The sequence below is a fragment of the Ochotona curzoniae genome, unplaced genomic scaffold, assembly GCF_017591425.1.
Source record: "Ochotona curzoniae isolate NIBS_2020 unplaced genomic scaffold, NIBS_Ocur_1.0 scaffold_274, whole genome shotgun sequence".
Classification (NCBI taxonomy): Eukaryota; Metazoa; Chordata; class Mammalia; order Lagomorpha; family Ochotonidae; genus Ochotona; species Ochotona curzoniae.
In genome coordinates, this window is record NW_024467101.1 from 8287769 (window position 1) to 8311367 (window position 23599).

The window sequence follows — 23599 nt, forward strand, 5'->3', positions numbered from 1 at the left end:
CTTTGCGAAGGGGATGCTGTCAGAGCCCTAGAAACTGCACGGCTGTTGGGCCGATGGTTTGAAGGGGCTGTTGAAAGGCAGGTCACAGCAGCCGGAGGGAACAGCAGGTCTGTTGCTTGGGCCCAAGCTGTTGCAAAGTGAAGGAATGTTCTTTGCACTTTCTCTAATATCTGACAAAATGGCATAATCCTCCTATCTGCAGTACGGAATGTTCACTGCAGAACACGCAGCTGTAGTCTGAAGGGCGTGACGACTCTGCCCGTCCACAGCCGATCAGGAACCAGGTGCCTGGGCTGTCCAGGGCAGTGAGGCATCTAAAACGACACCTGCGGGGCTCTGAGAAGCTAGGACCAGTGGGAGGAGCTCCTGTTTATTTTCTCAGAAAAATCTTTTCTCTCTCCCTCTCTCTCTCTTTTTTTTTTAAGATTTATTTATTTTTATTGGAAAGTCAGATGTGCAGAGAGGAGGAGAGACAGAGGAAGATCTTCCGTTCAATGATTCACTCCCCCAAGCAGCTGCAATGGCTGGAGCTGAGCCAATCCCAAGCTAGGAGTCAGGAACCTCCTCCAGGCCTTCCATGTGAGTGCAGGGTCCCAAAGCTTTGGGTTGTTCTCGACTGCTTTCCCAGGCCACAAGCAGGGAGCTGCATGGGAAGTGGAGCTGCCGGGATTAGAACTGGCGCCCGTATGGGATCTCGTCACGTTCAAGCCGAGGACATTAGCCGCTAGGCCACCATGCCAGGCCCCCTTTTGTTTTTCCTAAACAGGTTGCCAAAGACAAAATAGCTCCTAGTTCCAGTGAACTGCTCACTTAAACTCATCATGTGGGGTGGGTATTTAACCCTGGTGGTGAAGATGCCCCCGTTCTGTATCAGAGTACCTGTGTCGGATATCTGGTTCCTGCTAATACACAGCCTGGGAGGCCAGAATCGTGGCTCAAGTAGCAGGCTCCTATCACCTGGATTAAATCCCTGGCTTGCTGCTCTGGCCCCATGGACACTGGAGGCATTTGGGGAGTGAACCAGCAGATGGGAATTCTCGCTCTCTGATGTTCAAATATATTATTTTAAAAAGACATCTCTTTGGCTAGACTGCAGAAACACTTGGAGAATGCAATATCAGGGGCAGGGAGTGGGTCCGTGGGAAGGTGGTGGGCTCCTCTCTGATGGGCTACAACTCCCACTAGTGAGCTTGAGAACCAGGACTGGGGGTTGGGGCTTGGGAGGACAGGCGTTGGCACCTGCTGGCATGAGTGTGAGCTGGAGGGTAGAGTTGGTTAGGTTGATTTAGGCTTCAATGCTCAATGATATATACGAGATCTCAACGGGATGTGGGACAGACAGGACCAGTGCACTGCACATGCTGGCAGGCACAGGAACCAGAGCTGGGGAGGCTTGTCCAGTGGGAGTTATTGGGGGTCACCCTGGGCTGCAGCTCCCCCAGTGGCACGTGGGGGCTGAGTGTGTTGGGCAGGGCAATACAGTGGGACCGTAGTACCCACTGTATTGCTGAGGATGGAGGGCAGAACAAACTGATCAACTAACCCAGTGAAGCTTGACAGCAAGTTTCTGGGCCAGTGGAGATTCGGAGGTGGCCTGTGACAACCAATCGACCTTGCAAGGATTTCCTCATCTGTCGGGTGGCGATACCGGCAGCATCTCAGCACTATCGAAGCCACATGAGCAGAACCCTCAGAAAATGCTCCACGGTGGGGACCCTGGGATGACACTGGATGGCAGTTCCCCATCCCCTGGGGAATGCAGTAATTGGGAGGCTGCGCATGGCTCCTCCTCTTGTATCTCCCTCTCTCCCATATACAAGAAAAAAAAGGAAATGTGAAAACAATGCTTTCACCCACTATCCCCTGATCCTCAACCCTTCCACCCCGATCAACTAGGTAAACATCATCAAAAATAAAATTAAAACAGGAAAACAAAGGCCATCTCTTTCCAGCCAAAAGGTTCTCAATCCACGTTGGCTTACGACTTCATCTCAAAGCCTAGCAAAGAAGAGAGAGGCAGACGGAAGAACAGGCGTGGAGGGAGTGAGAGGGGGAAGACCGCCGGGAGCAGGAGGTCAGGGAGCCATTCCTCTCTGTCAGTGTTCCCCCTTATCCTCCTCAAGGTGCCCTTGGGTATGGGAGCTCCCAGAAGGGAGTCACAGCTCGGCTCTCCCAAGGCTCTAACAGGCTGCACAGCATCTCATAGATACATACTTGTGCCGATACCAAAGATAGATGCGTGTGAACTTTATAAACAGGACTAAGTGCTGTCAGTTTGCGATTTTTCTTTTTTCTTTCTTTTTTTTTTTTTGCAGGGGGTTGAATTTATGAGCTTTACTCAGAGTGAAGTGCTTGTAATTTATCAAGCTAGAGTGTTTTAAGTAAATAGCACTAAGCACTTACCCTCCGCAGCAGGCACGGAGGGAATGCAGCACTTTGCTGTGAGAGGAAGCAACTGGCACCGATAACCCGCAGCGCTGATTGGGGTCTATTAGCCGGGGAGGCATCAGTACTAACATCCAGCGACAGCCTTCTCACTGGGGGCTGGGTTTACGCTCCCACCCGCGATCTGCCGTTGCTGGGCTGCGCCGACAGCCCTCACACGGCTCGTCTCCTGTTTTCTCTGGAACCCCTCGTGTCTGTGGGATGTCACAGTGCAGGGCGAGTGGGAGACCAGCCGCAGGATTCGCAAAGGGCAAGCTTCTCCAAGAAAACGGGAACTGAATCCGGCTGCTCTGTATCTGTATGAAATCCTTTAAGAAACAGAGCCTACGGTGAGCTTTCCAGAGAAGAGCTGTCGACAAAGCTAGGAGAGAAAGCAACGTTCAGGGTCACTAGGTCTAGGGGGTGGGAGTTGGCGGGGGAAGGGGGAGTTATATGATCAGCACCCTGGGATGCTAGGGCCTGCCTATCTGCTCCACTGAAAATGAAAGAGAACTGTGAAACCCAGCACTCGCTTATCAGGGCTTCCTTCTAATTAGCTCACAAGCTGCCCTAGCATTTGCCACCAAAAAAAAAAAAAAAAAATGTAGAAAAGGTTAAGTCCCTTACAGACAGACTAGCAGAAGAAACTGTGCCCCACCAGGCTCGGGACACAAGCCACATGTCCCCTGTTATTTCCAAAATGGAAGAGCCAGGGGTGACTGTGCTTCCCCCCCCATTCCAGGGTTATCCATAACTGATTTTGGCAGTCCCGGTTGGCCTATGGGAACAGACCTGAAAATTTAAGACGCTCATGCGTCAGCTCAAAACCTAAATATGAATTTTATTTGCCTGTTTTGAGAAAAAAAAAAAAAGAAAAAGTAGATGCCAAAAAATTTCACTGTACCGGACAAATGCAGTGGAAGGAAGTATAACACTGATTTTTCTGTGCGGTAAGTGAATAATGAGTTCCATTACAGTCTATCCTGATTACTCAAAGGAGATCAAGAATGCAGTAATACAGGTGTACCTCAACTCAGCACAAGCAGGTTCTGTGTCTCATGAGCTTACGCTGCAAATCCAGTCATCCCCTTTCCCAATTAGAGGATGCACTGTCTTCTACTCGGGTGCTGTGGCTCAGCATGGGCAGAGTGGGATCCTCGGGCCAAATCAGGACCACAGGGGGAGAAAGACGGAGAGAGAGAAAAAAAACCTGACTTCCTCTGTTCCCGCAACATCAAACCCTACACCCCTCATCTGAATCAGGGCAAGAACTCCCAAATCGGTATTGGCCTCTTTGCAAAAACAAAAACAAAAGCCCTCCAATCTTTTTGCCCTGTCAGTTCTGCCATAATCAACCGTAACAAGTCATTTTCTTCTCCCAGTCCTCCAATCATCTGTTATTAAGCCAAATCTATTTAAATGATTGGTTTCAAGTTTCTCCACCAATCACTTCCTCTCTCCTTCACCCAATTCCCCTGCCTTGTTCTCCAGCCGCCAGCCTGAGCGTTCCAGAGTCAGCAACTCTGGTGTCTCCGTTTATCCGTGAGCAGACCCTTCTATGATCTGTTGCTTTATCTCAGCGCAGCCCCTCCACCTCTACATTCACGCACGGATCAGGATGTCCTTTCACACATATGGAAAAATGAGACGTCTGTCTGTCTCTATTTCCTGCCTTTCTTCCAGAGCTGCAGATCACAAACGTCTGGAAGGCAGAGGCTAACAAAACACAGACTCACTCACTCATCCAGTGGAGGGGGCAGCAAGACAAGTAGATGCAGCTTCCGTCTGCTGCTTCACTCTTCCAAGGCCGGCCCAGGAGAGCCAGGTTCAGGCGGGGCTGGAGTCAGGAGCCTGAGAACCCAATCCAGTTACAGGAGTCACTGCTACCTCACGCATTCTGCACTGGCAGGAGCTGGAGCCGGGTATTGAACCCAGGCACTTGGATACGACGTGCAGGCATCCCAACTGGTGTCTTCGGGCCTGCGCCCCCGCCCTCCACTAACTCCAAAAGTCTCCCAGACTCCGAGCAAGCGGGGCACTCCCAGTGAATGACACTCTGTGAATGCTCGTGGTTGGCCGATGAAGCTAACGCTGATGACAGCTGGATGAGACTCATGAGTAGAACAGTCTTCAAATTAATGATTGCAAACGAAGGCAGAATTTATAACACTCCTTATTAAAATTCTAATTGCATAGTTAAAGCTTTAAGGTATAAGTTTTCCTATCTTTGGTGACAAATTCTCATTTCCTCTCTCTAAAAACACCTTGACGGGGCCCAGCGCAGTAGCCTAATGGCTAAAGTCCTCGCCTTGAAAGCGCCAGGATCCCATATGGGTGCCGGTTCTAATCCCATCCAGCTCCCTGCCTGTGGCCCGGGAAAGCAGCCGAGGACGTTCCAAAGCCTTGGGACCCTGCACCCGCGTGGGAGAGCCAGAAGAAGCTCCTGGCTCCTGGCTTTGGATCGGCTCAGCACTGGCCATTGCAGTCACTCGGGGAGTGAATCATTGGACGGAAGATCTTCCTCTCTGTATACCTGACTTTCCAATAAAAAATAAAATAAACCTTTAAAAAAATAAAAATAAAAATACCCTGACAAGGCAATCTAAATCTCAAAAGAACTGAAGAAGAAAACATTTCCACGGAACAAAAGAGACTGATAAGAAATAAATCAGAGCACCTTGGGAAGCCAGTAAATGGATGTTTTTAAACTCCGATAAGTGTTTCACAACAAAAATGAACTACAGGGCTTTTGTTGCAGTGGGTTTTTTTTTGTGTTTGTTTTTGTCTTTTTTGGTGGGGGAAGACCTTCCGTTTGCAGTCTCCGACATCTTTCCTGTTGCAGTGGAGAGCGGCTACGTGAGCCAGCGAACCTGGAGGGCCCCTAGCCTCCTTCCACGCGCTACACAAGCCTAGGACGCACAGTCACCTGGGGCCTGGGGTCTTCCTCCGTCGTCTGCCACACCATGCAATCCCTACGTTGTACGAGGCCATGAATGAATGAAGAAGCAGCACTCGTCTTCAAATCGGCTGATACGTGAGTGACGGTGCTGTGACAGTGATGTAGCGCGAAGCCCCACAACACACCCAAAAGATAAAAGCCAACCTCTCTCTTTGGAATCTAGCTCCCAACATGACAGTAATCACAGCTCAGCTACACAGCTGTAAAACCTCCCAGCCCGCTGCTGTGTTGGTCAAGTCACTAGGCCTCTTCAGGCCTCAGCTTCAGCGACCAGCAGGCGGTCTCTCAGGATTAACCTAGCCGCCTTCTGATTCTGGGAGCTGGTGATCACTGTGTGTGAACCACAAGCACTGTTCGCGTCGCTACAATTATTTTCCAGTTAATCCCTTATCATCCCATTCCATATTTCAGAATCATTTCTGAGAAGGTAAACAGCTCCGCTTAAATGGATGCATAGTTTGTACACGCCTGACCCTTCCTGCGAGCAACACTATCGCGTCCCTTACACCCGACCACTGAAGGTTCATGTGTAATAAACTCCTCGAGTGCTAACTAGAAGGCAATTGAAAAACAGAACTTTGTGGTACCATCGATGCCACTGGTATTCAGCAATGACCAATGATGAGAGATGTTTGAAACACTGAGAATACAAATCCTGCAGAGAACTATAAGTAGGAAATAAATCAGTAAATTCAGTGTAGGTAAGACACAAGACTGTTTCAAATGCCTAATCATGAGGTGAAGCCAGCAGACAACACAATCTGTAACCGAATATTTTGGCACTGATTGCTCCTGACACGGACAATGTGAAAGTGATAGCTGCTTCACAAAAGCTATGACAGCTCTCAGCACGAGAGAGTTAGCATCTACAGGGCCTGGTACCACAGCCTAGTGGCTAACGTCCTCGTCTTGCATGCACCAAGATTCCATACCGGCACCAGTTCTAATCACAGAAGCTCCACTTCCATCCAGCTCCCTGCTTGTGGCCTGGGAAAGCAGTCGAGGATGACCCAAAGCCTTGGGACCCTGCACCCGCGTGGCAGACTAGGAAGAAGCTCCTGGTTCTGGCTTCGGATCAGCTCAGCTCCAGCCATTGTGATCACCTGGGGAGTGAATCATCAGATAGAAGATCTTCCTCTCTGTCTTTCCTCCTCTCTGTAATCTGACTTTGTAATAAAAATAAATAAATCTTTCAAAAAAATTATTTATTTTTACTGGAAAGGCAGATTTAAAGAGAGAAGAAGAATCGGGAGAACTTCCACCCACTGGTTCACTGCTCTAACGGCCCTGTGACTGCAGCTGAACTGGTTCAAAGTCAGGAGCCAGGAGCTTCTTCCGGGTTTCCCACTTGGGTTGGGGTTGTAAGGCTTTGGGTCATCCTCCACTGCTTTCCTGTCGTGAACACCCAGCCCAGTCACTCGAACAAACGCCACGAGTCGAGAGAGTGGATGCTTTGCAATCAAGCGTTCATTCAAGCGAGCACACAGCGAACAAGACGGAGGAAGCCACCGAGAGCGCCCTTGACTTCGGTCTCGTGGAAGTCTACTGGGCTCTGGCTCCGGCCTTGTGGGAGCCTGCTGGCTTTGGTGACTGGGACCAAGGCATGGGTTTTTATACAATTCAGGGGGTCAGGCAAGCAGTTGTTACAACGTTCTGATTGGTTATTACATGTTATCTATCAGCAACACTTGCTTTCTCTTAATTCTGAGAAACATGTTTTTTTCCCTTATTTATCAAGACACATTTTCTTCTTTTATCATCTTTACCATAACTTGTTTTTTATGACATGCTTACGTACATTAGGGCTTTGTAACAGGAGTGAGAGGAGAGGGCTTACGTACATTGGAACTTCTTGACAAGGATGATAAAGGAGAGCGTGCACACAGGGGAGTCTGACAGCAGCGACAGGAGAGGGGCCCCATTTCCCCAGTAGCTTAGGAAGATGGAGTCACCTCTGTTCAAAAACTCCAACATCCATACTATATCTATTATCAAGTCACAACATAACTTACAGAAAAGGTCTATTATTGTAGCTATTTCTGGGTCATCAATCTCAGATACAAGTGCAGTGATATTAAGGATATAATTAAGATTACTGATAATACTACTACCCATATTTCCCATGGATTCATTTTTATCTATACCCATTTAAGTAGGTATTGGTGGAGCAGTGTAGAAGCAGATGGGAGTAAATAAATACTTACAACCACACTGTTCCTATCATTTCCCAAGTCATAAAGCCACAAGCAGAGAACTAAATGGGAAACAGAGTAGCCGGGACATGAACCAATGCCCATAGAACACGCCAGCGCTTGCCGGCGGATCAGCACAAATTGAGCCATCATGCTGGCCACAAGCTATGATTCTTAAATCTTTTTAAAAAAAGAAGAAAAGAAACATTTAAGACACCTGTATCCCACCTGGGTTCAAAACCCATATTCCTGCTCGTATATACCCTGAGAGGCAGCAGTGACAGCCCCAGTAACCGGGTAACCCCCGTAACCCACCTAGCAGGCTTGAATGGAGTTCCAAGTTTCAGCGTGGGTCATCCCCAGCTGCTGTGGTCATCTGGGGGATGAGCCAACAGATGTCTGTCTGTCAAGGTCTCTTTCTCTGCATTTCAAGTAAAATGAAAAATACAGACTTAAAATCTTTTGAGGAAATGTTGGAAGAAGTGGTGTGCTTTGACGCCACCTGGTGGTTGCTGGAATGATTCCTAAACTGGGACAAGCACCTTGGGCCTTGGCATAATGCTAAAGATTTGATTAAAGATTTTTTTTTTTTTTGCCTCCTTGAAGTCAGCACTACTTTGATAATACATTTTTGCATGCTAAAAATGTCCTAAAACATGTGGATTTAGAATCTAAATTAGACACAGCGCAGACAGGAGGACAGAACACATCACCCTGTAATAATCCAAAGAAGCATCGTCACCAGCTGGCTACAGAGATTAGCAGCTCCAAGAAAACTCATTTCTGGGTTTCTAAAACCTCCAATGCCTGAACTTCTGAAAAGAAAAAAAATTAAAAGAGCACCCAAAGTGTTCTGGGATAGGAATGCAAAACCAGCATGAATAATTGGAGAAGTCATTGAAAAACAAAAACTTCCAATGACACGCACCCAGGACAAAAGAATGCGGCATCAACTATGGCAGAAGTCTACAAAGAATTCTGCTGTCACGGCGGCCGTCACGCTGAATGGGGATGGATTATGAAAGACAAGATCCTTCAACTTGATCATGGCAAAAAGTAAGCTCATTACATCTTTTTTTTTTTTTAATTTATTTATTTTATTGGAAAGTCAGCTATACAGAGAGGAGGAGAGACAGAGAGGAAGATCCTCCATCCAATGATTCACTCCCCAAGTGAGTGCAATGGCCAGTGCTGTGCCGATCCGAAGCCAGGATCCAGGAACTTCTTCCGGGTATCCCACACCGTGCAGGGTCCCAAAGCTTTGGGCCATCCTCGACTGCTTTTCCAGGCCACAAGCAGGGAGCTAGAAGGGCAGTGGAGCAGCCAGGACAGGAACTGGTAATCCTATGGGATGCCAGCGAATGCAAGGCAAGGATTTGGCCACTAGGCTATAGTCCCCGGCCCCGAGCTCCACTTTTGATCCAGGTAGTCAGATCCTGTACTTAGTACTTTAGTCCTCACCACTCAGCGTGGTGACCCAGATTAAGTCCTGGCTGTTCCTGGCTTTGACCTGGCCCAGCCCTGCTATTGCAAACATTTGGGAAGTGAGTTTGCTTATGGAAAATCTCAATCTCTCCCTCTCTCTTCCTCTTTCTCTCTACCATTTGAATGTAATTGACTAGGCTGAAGCCAGGAGCACAAAATTCAACCAACTGGTCTCCCATGTGGATGGCAGGGACACCAACTGACTTGAGCCATCACCTGCTGCCTTCTGGGGTGTGCAACAGGAGGAAACTGGAAGCAGAAGCTGAGCTGGGAAGCAAACCCCGGAGCTCTACTGGGGCGTTCGAGCATCCCAAGGGGCCTTTAAACCCTCTGCACTAAATGCCAAATATAACACAGGCTGAATACAGTAAGACTACTCTGACCACAAAGCGTTGTTAAATATGCAAGCAGAAAACAACTGTTACAGAAGAGTTTCATTTTTTTTGTTAGAGACAATGAATCACAGATAAACCCTAGCAAAGAAAAAAATGATTTGCTTACAGAAAATGCTCATGTAAATCTAAAAGACAAATAAAACACTGAGACAACCGCAGGGATTGTTACTCAAATCATCCACTCAACAAAAACGTAAACCTTGACAAGTTCAGAAAATGATTTTGAGAAGGTATCTTACACCAAATGCAATACAGAAAGTAACATCATAAAAACAGTTGGTAAGAAGTCCTTTGAAAGAGCTTTTATTTCTACTTTTTTTTTTTTTGCTAACCAAACATGTGTGTTCTCTCCTGTGTCTAACCTTTTCTCTCCGTTTTCTATTTTGGGTGGCACAGCACAGTGGACCAAGGTTTGGCCTGGATGATGGATGCCCTGGGCTCTCAGCTCCATCACTGAGCTGCTGTGTGGGGACCCTGGCATACAGGCGGAAGCCTTTGAGCAGAGCCTACAAGAATCAGTCCCTCTCTGCCAGGCGGCATGTGAGAAGGGCACTATAGGCAAAGGGAACAGCCGAAGCAAAAAAGAACCTGGCGCTTCCAGAAGAGAACGTATGCCCAGACCATGTGAGCAAGTGTAGGAGCGAGGCTGAGAGAGGGTGGAAAGCAGGAAGCAGCCCCATACAGGACGCTTACCTTGTACCAGGTACTGCACCCCAATGCTAACTCAACCCTCATCCCTCCAACAACTTCCATGTGGGAACAATGAACACAACCCCCATTTTACACATGGGGAAAGAGAGAGGCGTGCGAGGGGTTAAGCAACCGGCATATTGAGAGACCAGGTCTCAAGTCCATGCTCATAACCTCTAGGCTGTGGGCCACTGGGAGTCCTAACAAGAAAACTGAAGTCTAGGAAAGGCACTGTGGCACAGCACATGCAGCCACTGCTTTGAGATGTGTGCATCCCAAAACAGAATGCTTGAGCTCACATCTTGGCTCCACTTCTTTTTTTTTTTTTCCACAATAAATATATTTTTGATGATGTTCACATAGTTGAGGAGGCATGCCCATGTGGATCGCCAAGTAGAGTGGGAAGGGTCAAGAAATGAATGGGGGAAAGTGGATGAGACAACTGCTTCTGATCTTCCTTTCTTTTCTTCCTGTTTCTGGGGTGAAGAAGGGAGAGAGGAAGGGAGGAGAGAAGAGGGCTGCTTCCAGCAGCCTAATCGCGCCAGTACCCAAGGATGTGGGACGTTGGCTCCACTTCTGATCCAGCTTCTTGCTAACGCACACTACGGGATGTAGCGGACAATGGCTCTCTACCTGGGTCCTTGCCACTCATGTGGGAGACCCAGATGGAATAGCAGCTTCCTAGCTCAGGCCTGGTGTAGCCATGGCAGTAATGGGCACTTGAGGAGCGAATCAATGGATGGAAAATATCTTCATCTCTTTTCTCTCTCACGCTCTCTCCTGCCTTCCTTCTTCCCTCTCAAGAAAGAAAGATAAGAAGGAAAGAAGGAAGGAGGGTCTTGAGTTAGACTTACCTAATTTACCTGAAAGCTGCATTTTGAAGTTCAATTAAGCAACCACGAAGGCCTTCCTGATAATTAGTATTTTGAGTCGTACATCACTTAAGGATGGGGGCTTCACTGGGTGATTCCAATGTTTATACACATCAGAGTAGCCTTGGCTATATTGCTGCCAGGCCAAGAACTTCCGCAGCATGACAGGGTGCTGAACATGGATGACAACTCTAACCACCGTGGCCTTTCCTTGGGTAAGACACCCTTGTGCGGCACATGACAGTAAATGCTGTGTCCATAATTTCTCCCATCATCTACCCCATCCCTCTTTTCCCTTCTCTTTCAGAATGGACAGTGACTCCACTTAGACTTCAGTTTTTATTATTGTTATCTGTTTATTTATCTGAAAGGTAGAGAGGCAGAGTGAGAGATCACCTCTCTGCTGTTTCCCTTCCCCAGATACCAGTAGCAGCCAGGATAGGGCTGAGCCGATGGCAGGAACCAAGAACTTAATCTGGGCCTCCCCTCTGGGTGACAGGGATCCTATGACATTAAGTGAACACTTGCTGCCTCCCAAAGTGCATATTAGCAGGAAACTGGAATCCGGAGTAGGCCCAGGCCTGAAACCAGGCATTGACACAGGATGCGTGAATCCATACGTGGGGGTTCCACTTCTATGCCAAATGCCACTCCACTGAGACTCTAATCAGGCTATTTACCCTGTCCTAACACTCCCAAAAATGTAGCCAACAGTAGACCCCACATCCAAAGTAGGTCTTGGTTAATACTTGGTGGTATTTTTTTTTTTTAAGTTTTCTTTATGTTTTATTGGAAAGGCAGATCCACAGAGAAAAGCAGAGAGAGAAAGATCTTCCATCCACTGGTATACTCCCCAGATGACCACAACAGCTGGAGCTAAGCTAATCCGAAGCCAGGAGCTTCTCCTAGGTCTCCCATGTGGGTGCAGGGTCCCAAGGCTTTGAGCTATTCTCTACTGTTTCTTAGGCCACAGCAGGGAGCTGGATGGGAAGCGGAGCAGAGCAGCCAGGTCACAAACTGGTGCCCATTTGAGATAGTGGTGCTTGGAGGAGGAGGATGAGCCAATTGAGCCAACATAACAGCCTCTTGGTAGTATTCTTTGCCTGGCCCATGTGGTACTCAGAAAATATCTCTTGGATGACTAGATCAGTGAGCCCCCTATTGTGAATACCACATGAGATAATGCATTCAAAGCATTTAGTGGGTCCGGCACAGTGGCCTTGAATGCGCCGGGATCCCATATGGGTGCAAGTTCTAATCCTGGTGGCCCTGCTTCCCATCCAGCTTCCTGACTGTGGCCTGGGAAAGCAGTCAAGGACGGCCCAAAGCCTTGGGACCCTGCACCCACGTGGGAGAGCCAGAAGAAGCTCCTGGCTCCTGGTTTTGGATCAGCTCAGCACTGGCTGTTGCAGTCACTTGGGTAGTGAATCATTGGATGGAAGATCTTCCTCTCGGTCTCTCCTCTCTGGTAGCCCTGCAGTGTCCATTTTCCAACCTTTCTTCCCACAAAAGAGCAGCAGCAGGGTCCGATGGAGGGTAGCACCAGCCTGCACGCAGGCTGCTCCCTCTTCACCCTCCTTCATAGAGCACAGGCACTCCTCATCCACCCTGCCTGTCCAATAGCTAAACCCAAGCTTGGCACTCACACCTTCACCCTCCTGCGGGAGCCCTGCAGTGAAAAGGGAGGTGATAGCCTTTCTTCTAAAATCGGGGTGAACCTTCTTCAGGACACCCACGTAATACTATTACTCTGACAACAAAACAATGAAATGACCACACGGTCCTCCTGGAATTTACAGTTTAGAATGGGATCATTTGCCTAGGAGAACACAGGACTTAAATTTTTACTAATAAAAACGCTAGAGCTATTTTCTGCTTCCCCCTTGTAAAAAAATTCCTCCCGTTATGGACAACTTATGTCTATTTGTCGAATTCTGACATAATCTAGGAGATGAGCATTCAATCCAATCATATATAATTCTACCAGGATAAGTGAAATTACTAATGGAGGTCAACCAGCCAAAGGAGGCTTTGCTTTCAATACAAGATGGGGTTAAAAGTGCTCACAACTCAATTTTAAGAAATTTTTCATATGGCTCTTCCCACCAATACGTTGAATTATTAGAGTAAAATTCCAGCCCAGACAAGAGATAACATATTCGTTTAGTCTCCTGGCAAATTACACTCAGCACTCACTTTTTCAAGATGATAAAATATCACATCTTTCAAGTGGAAAAATCTTCCAAAGTATCAAGCCAATTGTGCAATGCAGCAAGGAGTGCAAGGAAGAGGCTCTTTGCCTATCTCTGCAGCAGAAGGTCAGAGCTGACCAGCATAAGGCAATATGACTCACAGGGTCATTACCACTGATTCTGCAATTGAGTCTTTCTTGGAAAGCCACCAACATCTGACCTCAATAAAGCTAAGAATTCCACAAGTACTATTTCCTTTTCCTTCTTTTTTTTTTTTTTTTTTTTCCAAAACACATCTACCATCTCCTTGGATCAGCACCTTGCTTAATTTCATGTCCAACATAAAACTAGGGTAGGAGAGAGAGAGAGAACCCAACGTTTGTCTGAGCTTTATCATCCTAAATCAAGCTACTAATACTTCAAGATATCATTTCAGTGTCATTTCCAAATAGGCGTGTCTGCTGGATCTTGAGTCAGTGAGATGAGAATGACTTCACAGATCGCAACAAAGCAGTGCCTCTGGTGACCCAGGCCTCCCTTTACAGGCCAATTCTAGACTCTTCCATTGCTTCTTTACACACACACACACACACACACACACACACTTTTCTTCCATCCCCTGCTTCGCTCCCCAATTGCTTGGAACAGTTAGGGGCTGGGACAGGCCAAATCCAGAACCCAGGAATTCATTCTAGGTCTCCCCTTTGGGTGGCAAGGATGCAGGTACCGGAGCACTACCTGGTGCCTACCAGGTGCACATTAGCAGGAAGCTGGATGAGAAGCAGAGCGAGGACTCAGCCCGGGTACTCTGACATGGACACAGGTGTCCCAAGCGATGTGTTAGCCACTGTGCAAAACGGTCACTTCCCCAGTCCCTTCTGTTCTTTCCTTTCAGCCAGGATTTATGTGTCCCCCAAACCCTAACAGCTGTGCAGGCTCGGGATGATTAGTCCCATTTCACTGGTGTGGAAACTGAGATCCAAGCAGCTTAATGTTTCTTATCCACACTGTTAAGTGGCTTGTCTAAAGTTCAAGTCCGCGTCTGCTTGATGTCAAAGTCCCAGCATTTTCTACCTCTGTTCTGTTACTCAAATTTTGGTCCCTAAGATTCCATGAGAAATGCAGAATTCTTGGGACCTCCCTTGTGGCACAGCGGGCCAAGCTGCTTGCAAAGGTGACAACTCCTATCAGAGCATCCATTTGTATCCCAGCTGCTCTACTTCAGATCCAGCTCCCTAAAGAGACCCAACTGTTGCATCTTTGCACTCACGTGAAAGACCCAAGCCATTTCTCTTCTGCCTTTCAAAAATTTACTTCTAAAAAGCTGAAGAATTCCCAAGTCTCGCAGCAGAACTACTGAACAAACCAACAATTTATCAAGATCTCTGTCATTCATGTACATGTTAGTTTGACACACTCTGTACTGCACCACTCCGTCTATCTGACTGTCACTTTTTACAAAGCACTACTTCTCGGTGGGACAGGGGATGGGGTGATGGAGAAAGAGCAAGGTGACCCCCTGCTCCCACAAGGACACTGGACAATGTCTGAAGACACTGGTGATGTCATAAGAACTGCGACGCAGTACAGTGTTACTCAAAAGCAGCAGAGGTTTGTGCCTGACTGCTCAATTGGCTAAATCCTTACCTTGAAAGTGTAAGGACTGCATATGCTCACCTTGTAAGCCCGGGGTCCCATGTGGACACCGGTTCATATTCTGGCTGCTCAACTACCCATCCAGCTTCCAGCGTGTGGCTTTGGAAAGCAGTAGAGGATGGTACAAAGCCTTAGAACCCTGCACCCACCTGGGAGACCCAGAAAAGGTCCTATCTACTGATTTTGGATTGGCTCAGCTCCAGCCTTTACAGCCACTTGGGGAATGAACCACTGGACAAAGGATCTTTCTGTCTCTCCTTCTCTCTATGAATCTGCCTTTCCAATAAAAATAAATAAATCTTTTTTTAATATAAATCAATCTTTCAATAAAAGACAAGAGGGCCCAGCGCAATAGCCTGGCAGCTAAACTTCTCCCAGGGCCCGGCGCAGTGGCGCAAGTGGTTAAGGTCCTCGCCTTGCACGCCCGGGATCCCATATGGGCGCCGGTTCTAATCCCAGCAGCCCCGCTTCCCATCCAGCTCCCTGCCTGTGGCCTGGGAAAGCAGTCAAGGATGGCCCAAAGCTTTGGGACCCTGCACCCGCGTGGGAGACCCAGAAGAGGCTCCTGGATCCTGGCTTCGGATCGGCATAGCATCAGCCGTTGCGCTCACTTGGGGAGTGAATCATCGGATGGAAGATCTTCCTCTCTGTCTCTCCTCCTCTGTGTATATCTGACTTTCCAATAAAAATTCTAAAATAAATCTTAAAACCAGAGAGAGAGCAAAATAGCTGGGACTGGAATCAGCGCTCCCATCAAGGGAGGCCTATATCACCAACAGTGGCTTAATCCACTGTACTGCAACACCTGCCCCATTAGTGAGTCTTTTATTCCTAATATCGTACTTTCAACAATATAATTTTCATTTTTTATATAATTCCTCTTTCCAGTACTGTTCTCTACCTGAAGCCACAGTGTCAGACTACCTTCCTTAATTCTCCATCAGGCTGCTTTCCTTCAGACTTGTAAACACAGGTACAGTGATGAGTACAAGGTCTTTCTCCCCTTGCAGTCCTGGCACGCAGTATCAGAGTATCACTCCGAATCTGGGAATCACTTTGAATCACACTGCTTTGGGCAGATTTCTCTACCCTTTTACTTGATCCTACTCAGCTAATCAACACCCCTAATTCAAGCTTATCACCTTTTATCTTCCCTCTCTTTTTTTAAGATTTTTTATTTTTTATAAGAAGGGCAGATTTACAGAGAGATGGAGACACAGAAACAACTTCCATCTGCTGGGTCACTGCTCAAATGATCGCAACAGCCAGAGCCAAAACAATCCGAAGCTAGAAGCTTCTTCTGGTTCTCCCACATGTTTGCAGCATCCCAAGGTTTTGGGTCACCCTCCTGTTACTGTCCAAGGCCACAAGCATGGAGCTGGATGAGACGTGGAGCACCTGGGACATGAACCGGGGCCCCTGCGAGATGCCGGTGCTTGGAGGCAGAGGATTAGCCAGTTGAGCTATCTTACTGGGCCTGATTTTATTTAAAGATTTTTTGGGGGGGCCCGGCAGCGTGGCCTAGTGGTTAAAGTCCTCACCTTGCACGCCCCAGGATCCCATATGGGCACTGGTTCTAGTCCCAGCAGCTCCACTTCTCATCCAGCTCCCTGCTTGCGGCCTGGGAAAGCAGTCGAGGACGGCCCAAAGCTTTGGGACCCTGCACCCGCGTGGGAGACCCAGAAGAGGCTCCTGGATCCTGGCTTCGGATCGGCATAGCATCAGCCGTTGCGCTCACTTGGGGAGTGAATCATCGGATGGAAGATCTTCCTCTCTGTCTCTCCTCCTCTCTGTATATCTGACTTTCCAATAAAATAAATAAATCTTTTAAAAAAATTTTTTTTTTTTCATTTGCTTGTTTGTTTGAAAGGAAGAGTTCCAGAGACAGGCCGTATCCTGCATGCTCTCAACTCCCCAAATGGCCGAGGGGTAGAGGTGAACCAGGCCAAAGCCAGGAGGTAGGAGTATCTACAGAATGTGTGCAGTGGCCCAAGGACTTGGGTTAGTTTCCAATGCATTTCCAGGCACGTTAGCACCAATCTGGATGGGAAGTGGTACAGCCAGGACTCAACTTAGTGCCTGTACGGAATGCTGCTGCCACAGGCAACCTCTGCACCAAAGCACTGGCCCCAGTATTTATATGTTGGAAGGCAAAATGACAGATAAAAGACAGAAAAAGAGGGCCTGGCACGACAGCCTAGGGGTTAAAAATTCTCACCTTGCATCTGCCAGGATGCCATACGAGCTCCAGTTCAGATCTCAGCTGCTCCACTTACCGTCCAGTCCCTTGCTTATGGCCTGGGAAAGCGGCAGAAGATGACCCAAGGCGTTGGGACATTGCACTCATGTGGGAGACCCGGAAGAAGCTCCTGGCTCCTGGCATTGGATCGGCTCAGCTCCAGCAGTTGTGGCCACTTGATGAGTGAACCAGCAGATGGAAGCTCTCTCTCCCTCTGCCTCTCTTTAATTCTGACTTTTAAGTAAGCATATCCTTAAAAAATAAACTGGTGAGTTTTGAGGCAGTGACTTAAGGCACCTCGTATCCATATTAGAATGCATGGTTCAATTCCCAGCTAGCATGCTTCCATTCCAGCTTCCTGTTCACGCACACCCTAGAAGGCAACAGATAATGGCCCAAGTGCTCAAGCTCCTGCCATACACGTGGGAGACCCGGGTGAAGTTCCAGGTCCCTTACCTCAGCGTGGCCCAGCCCTAGCTGGCTGTTGCAGGCATTTGGGGAGTAAAGACGTGTTTAGAAGATCTTTCTTTGTGTCTGCTTTTCAAACAAATTGAAATAAGCAAATAAACGTTCAGAAAAAAAGAATAGTCATGTCGCATAAGCAGAATCAGGGTAAAAGAAAGAAGTTCATCTTTCACCTCTACTCACACAGGACTTAACCTCAGCCAACAAGCAGTTCTAAGTGACACGAGAAATGCTGTAATCTTGTCCTCCTGGGAAGACATCCCACTGACAGGGAGGTGAACCGAGGGGCCTCTGTGTAACCAGACAGAGCTGGAGAGTGGCCTTGGATCACATACGATAGCCTCTCACCTTTCTTACCAAATGCCTGGTGTTGCTTTTTTTTTTAATTTTAAATATTTTATTTTCATTACAAAGTCAGATATACAGAGAGGAGGAGAGACAGAGAGGAAGATCTTCCATCCGATGATCCACTCCCCAAGTGAGCACAATGGCCAGTGCTGTGCTGATCCGAAGCCAGGATCCAGGAACTTCCTCCAGGTCTCCCACACGGGTGCAGGGTCCCAAGGCATCCTCTACTGCTTTCCCAGGCCACAAGCAGGGAGCTGGATGAGAAGTGGAGCTGCTGGGACTAGAACCGGTGCCCATATCAGATCCCAGCAAGGACTTTAGCTACTAGGCAACGGCATGGGGCCCTTTTTTATTATTATTATTATTATTTTTATTGAAAAGTCAGTTAAACAGAGGAGGAGAGACAGAGAGAAAGATCTTCCATCCATTGAATCACTTCCCAAGCGACCGCGACAGCCAGAGCTGAGCCGATCTCAAGTCACGAGAATCTTCTGGGTCTCCCACACAGGTGCAGAGTCCCAAGGTTTTGGGCCATCCTCGACTGCTTTCCCAGGCCACAAGTAAGGATCTAGATGAGAAGTGGGGCCACTGGGATTAGAAGCAGATCCCATTTGGGATCCCGGCACATGCGAGGCAAGGACTTTAGGTGCTAGGTTACTGCACCAAGCCCCTGGTGTAGCTTTTAAGTTTTATTATTTATTCACTTATTTGAAGCACAGAAGTGTATTTATTTGATATGGCTGCCACAACCTGGGCTTCATCAGGTCAAAGTCAGGAAGCAGAAGCTCTACCAGGTCTCCCACGTGGGTGACAGGGAGCAAAGCAGCTGGGCCAATTTCCACTAACTGCCCAGGCATATTGGCAGGGAGCTGAATGCAAGTGGAATAGCTGGGATTCAGACACAGGATGCTAGCACAACATCTGTGCTGATACTGCTTCTTAAAAAGATATTTCTTTATAAAAAAAATATGTCACAGTAGCCTAGTGGCTAAAGTCCTCACCTTGCATGAGGCGGAATCCCATAGGGGCACTGATCCAGGCTGCTTTACTTCCCTCCTAGCTCCATGCTTGTGGCTTGGGAAAGCAACTGAGGACAGCCCAAAGCCTTAGGACCCTGCACCTGTGTGAGAGACCCGAAGAGGCTCCTGGTTTCAGATCAGCTCAGCTCTAACCATTGGGGCCATTTGGGGAGTGAACCAGCAGATGCAAGATCATTCTCTGTCTCTCCTATCTGTAAATATCACCTGCCTTTCCAATAAAAATAAATATTTATTTATTTATTTATTTATTTATTTATAATAATAATTCTATTATAATAATTCTGTCTATATATGTATATTAATACTTCATTTGCTGACGCCCATGTCCAGTGGATTTAAGAAATTACCTTCTTGGGCCCGGCGGCGTGGCCTAGCGGCTAAAGTCCTCGCCTTGAATGCGCCAGGATCCATATGGGTGCCAGTTCTAATCCTGGCAGCCCAAATTCCCATCCAGCTCCCTGCTTGTGGCCTGAGAAAGCAGTGGAGGATGGCCCAAAGCCTTGGGACTCTGTACCCACATGGGACACCCAGAAAGAAGTTCCTGGCTCCTGGCTTCAGATAGGAGCAGCATCAGCCATGGCAGTCACTTGTGAAGTGAATCATTGGACAGAAGATCTTCCTTGCTGACTCTGCTCCTCTCTGTATATCTGACTTGGCAATAAAAATAAAATAAATCTTTTTTAAAAAAATTAGCTTCCTTTTTTATTGACCTAACTTTCCCCCACTTTACAGATGAAATGTGTCAGTGGTGCCTCATATGCCAACACACTAAATAGTCAATCTTATCCATAGCTGGTTTGTGCAGCAACAGCAGACCTGAAGAGCTGAGCAGTTCCAAAGAGATCCTACGACCCACAAAGCTAAAAATATTTACAACGTGGCCTTGAGTAGAAGAAGCCTGCCAACCTCTGCCTCGGCCCACTGCTGCCAGCACTCTGAATAGCAAGAAATTAAATTCCTTCAGAGTCTGGGCTCAGTGTTTGGCAAAGCAGTTGCACCCATGCCTGGGATGCCCCAGCCCGTACTGAGGCAGCTGGATCTGAGCCCCAGCTTCCTGCTAACCAGCACACCAGGAAAGCAGCAGGGGGTGGCTCAAACAAGTGGGTCCTGCTTGAGACAAGGCAGCAGTGCACACTGCTGCCTTCAGCCCGGCCTAGGCCCTGCTACTGAAGACACTGGGGGACCGTCAAGTGGTTAATCCTCCACCTGCAAGCCCGGGAATCCCACATGGGCACCAGTTCGTGTCCTGGCTGCTCCACTTCCCATCCAGCTCCCTGGTTGTGGCCTGAGAAGACAACGGAGGATGGCTCAAAGTCTTGGGACCCTGCACCTGCGTGGGAAACCCGGAAGGAGCTCCTGGCTCCTGGCTTTGGAGCAGTACAGTTCTAGCTCTTGTGGCTGTTTGGGGAGTGAACCAGCAGATGGAAGATCTCTCACTCTGTAAATCTGCCTTCCCAATAAAAATAAATAAATCTTTTAAAAAAAATTTTATAAATGCTTTTGAAAACTGAAAAGAAATTGGCACAATAGCTCAACAAACTAATCCTCTACCCTGTGGCACCAGCATTCCATTTGGAACCCATTTGGTGTCCTGGCTGCTCCACATTCAATCCAGGTCCCTGCCTGTAGCCTGAGAAAGCAGCGTAGCACGGCTCAGAACCCTGGGATCCTGAGCTCACGTGGGAAACCTGGAAGAATCTCCTGGCTCCGGCTTTGGATCAGCTCAACTCTGAGCAACACGGCCCCAGATGGGGAGTGAACCAGCCAATAAAAGACCTTCTCTCTGTGTCTCTCCTTCTCTCTCTCCGTAAAATTGTCTTTTAAATAAAAATAAAGATTTTTAAATTGATTGGAGAATCAATAGTCTATTGAGTATTGAATACTGTATTAATCCAAAGTACCTCTGTGCCATTATATAGTTTGATGTACTCTACAAATACAGGAAGGAACTAAAGTGTTTGCTTCTAGCGTCTCCTCAGTCATCAACACAGAAAACATTGCCTGAGAATCAATCACCAAGAAGCCCAGCATGGTAGCCTAGTGGCTAGTCTTCGCTTGCATCCCATATGGATACTGGTTCGCATGCCAGCTACTCCACTTCCCTTCCAGCTCCCAGCTTGTGGCCTAGAAAAGCATTCAAGGACAGTCCAAAGCTTTGGGACCCTGCACCTATGTGGGAGACCCGGAGGAAGCTCCTGACTCCTGGCTTTGGATCAGCTCAACTCTGGCTAGGTGAACCACTAAATGGAAGATCTTTCTCTGTCTCTCCTCTCTATAAATCTGACTTGGCAATAAAAACAGATAAATCTTTACAAAAAAAAAAAAAAAAAAAAAGACTACAGATTTCTGTCCACCAACTGAATCTATTCCTCCCCACACAGGAGGCGGCAACAGCTGAGTACCTGCAACTCAGTTCCTTCTGCCCCTCTCAACCTAGAGCTAGCATGAGAGCCCACCGAGCAACGGCTCAGGTCCACAAAACTGCCTCCAACTGCTGGTCCCAGGCCCAGCATTCCCCTTCAGCCTCCCCGTGCTTCAAACTGATACATTGGGGTTCTTACAAGCCCTTTCTGGGGTTCGAAGAATCTGCTAGAACTTCTCACATAACTCTGGGAAACACCGATTTACCTGCTTAGGAGAGCAAATATTACAAAGGCTGTGGATGAAAAGGAGCCTAGGGAGAGGCAGGTGATGTGGGGAGCGGCCAGGGCATGTCACCCACCTAGAACCCCACCTGTCCAACTCTCTGGACATCTTCTGTACCTTGTCCATTGTGAGTTTCTTAAGCAGGTGTCATTACAAAAGGCACACTTCATCCTATGGAGGACCCCTGCAATAAACTTCACCTTCAGCCCCTCCCTGACTCCTGGAGGTTAGAGGGTGGGGCAGAGGTCTTTGGGACCAGCTTCCAGCCTGAAACCACTTCAGGGTTGACTTGCAAGTCAACTTATTAGCATACAAAAAGGCACTTATCATTTTGAGATTCCAAGAATTTTAGATGTTTTAACCCAGGAAATCTGGGAAAATAAATTACATATTTCCTATCATCCAGATGAATTCTATTCCTGGAGTTGTGAAGATTAAACGTCCCAATGTTTGGACGCTTGAGAAAGTACCCAACAAATGACACGTGCTATCATCTCACGCTGGAAACTTGTTGGGAAGTAACTTTTAAGACACCATGCTTTCCCTCAGAGATTCTCCCAAAACGGAAGCTTTGGGAAAAAGAGACAATCTCATGGACGCTCCCAGAAACCAGACGTGAGGCATGAGGAAACCAGGCATGAGGAAACAGTACTCAAGAAAGTTCCAAACTTGCAGGGTAATTCACGACCCAGGAGGCTTCCCGTAACCATGAATGAAACTTATATTGAGAAAGGATTGAAACTGCACCCCCCCCAAAAAAAAAAAAAAAACCCTTTAAAACAAAGCAACAACTCTCTAGGACACAAGAGCTCGGGCCTACGGGGCCCTTTCCGGCTCTATCCATGCCCAGAAGATGGTATCCACACAATTCCACCTCGACTGTCACCGCCCTGAGGACGCCGGGCTGGGGCGGGACGCGCGCGCCAGGGCCCGGGAAGCGGGGGGACTCCTCGGGGCTGCCCTTTTCGCCTCAGCCCGCTGCGGAGGGGAGCGGGGGGTTGCCGGCCGGTTACCTCGCAATTGAACTCCATCTCGGCGTCCATGGTGACGATCCGCACCGTGAACGTCTTGGGTTGCTTCCTCTTGAGCGAGCTGAAGCTCATGCGGGAAGCGATGGCCCCGGCCATGGCGCGCGCGCGCGCACGCTGGAGGGGGTCGGGGCTCAGGGCCCGGGACCTTCGCACCCCCAAGGCCTGTGAGCTGCAACTGTTAGCCCCCTTGAAGGAGCCGTCGTACAGGCCGCAGGGTCACCATGGTGTCCGGCAGACCGGCCTGGAAGCGATGTGGACTGCGTGGGTCCCCAGCGGCCAACATGGGCCGCGAGGACCCTGCCCCGAGAGCGGAAAGGGGACTCTGAGGGGGCGGAGGTGGAGGGGGGACAGGCCCTTGACGGCGGCGGCGGCGGCGGGGAGTGGACGCGAGCCGGGACAGACGAGGCGGGAGCGGCCCGGCTCTGCCGGACTCCAGCTGCGGACGGCTCCAGACGCCCGGGGACTAAGAACCCTAGACGGCGGTCGGTGGCCGGGACCCGGCGCGCCTCTCAGCGGCCGGGGAGAAAAAAAAAAAAAAGAGTCGCGGGGCCGCGCAAACACCGGGCGCGCGTGCGCGAGTGGCTGTCACAGTCCTCGCTCCGCGCGCCCGCGGCCAAGCGTCCCCTCCCCGCAAGCCTTCCGCCCGCTCGGGGCTCCGCCCTCAGCACCCTGGGATCCCCTCACACGGCCCACCCACCCGCGCACCCACCCACCCACCCACACAGCGCAACTGAACCCGGCGGCTGCTTCCCAGGTGCCGCGGTTGGCTGGCAGAGCCAAGGGAAGTGGGACTTTTCTTGTGACGTCCCACCCACTTTAGAAAATGTCACCAATAGAAAGTTGGGCTCCTACCCGTCCTCGCCGTGGAGTGGCTGCGGTAGCAGTCATTCTGGATGCTTTTGTTCAAGCGGCGACGCCTATTCTAGCAAGATGGGTTGAGGCGGCCGAGGGAGGCGCGCCTCCGG

At 48.7% G+C, this 23599-nt stretch overlaps 1 protein-coding gene across 4 annotated transcripts in view; it reads right to left on the reverse strand.

Moving 5' to 3' along the window:
• Positions 1-23203, reverse strand: part of NF2 (neurofibromin 2) — an 86440-nt gene extending 63237 nt beyond the window's left edge. For all 4 annotated transcript variants that reach the window (XM_041003476.1, XM_041003477.1, XM_041003478.1 and 1 more), the window contains exon 1: positions 22617-23203. In XM_041003476.1, coding sequence (XP_040859410.1) covers positions 22617-22730 — 114 coding nt within the window. In that variant the 5' untranslated portion in view covers positions 22731-23203. The remainder of the gene's footprint in view (positions 1-22616) is intronic.
• Positions 23204-23599: the final 396 nt, after the last annotated feature.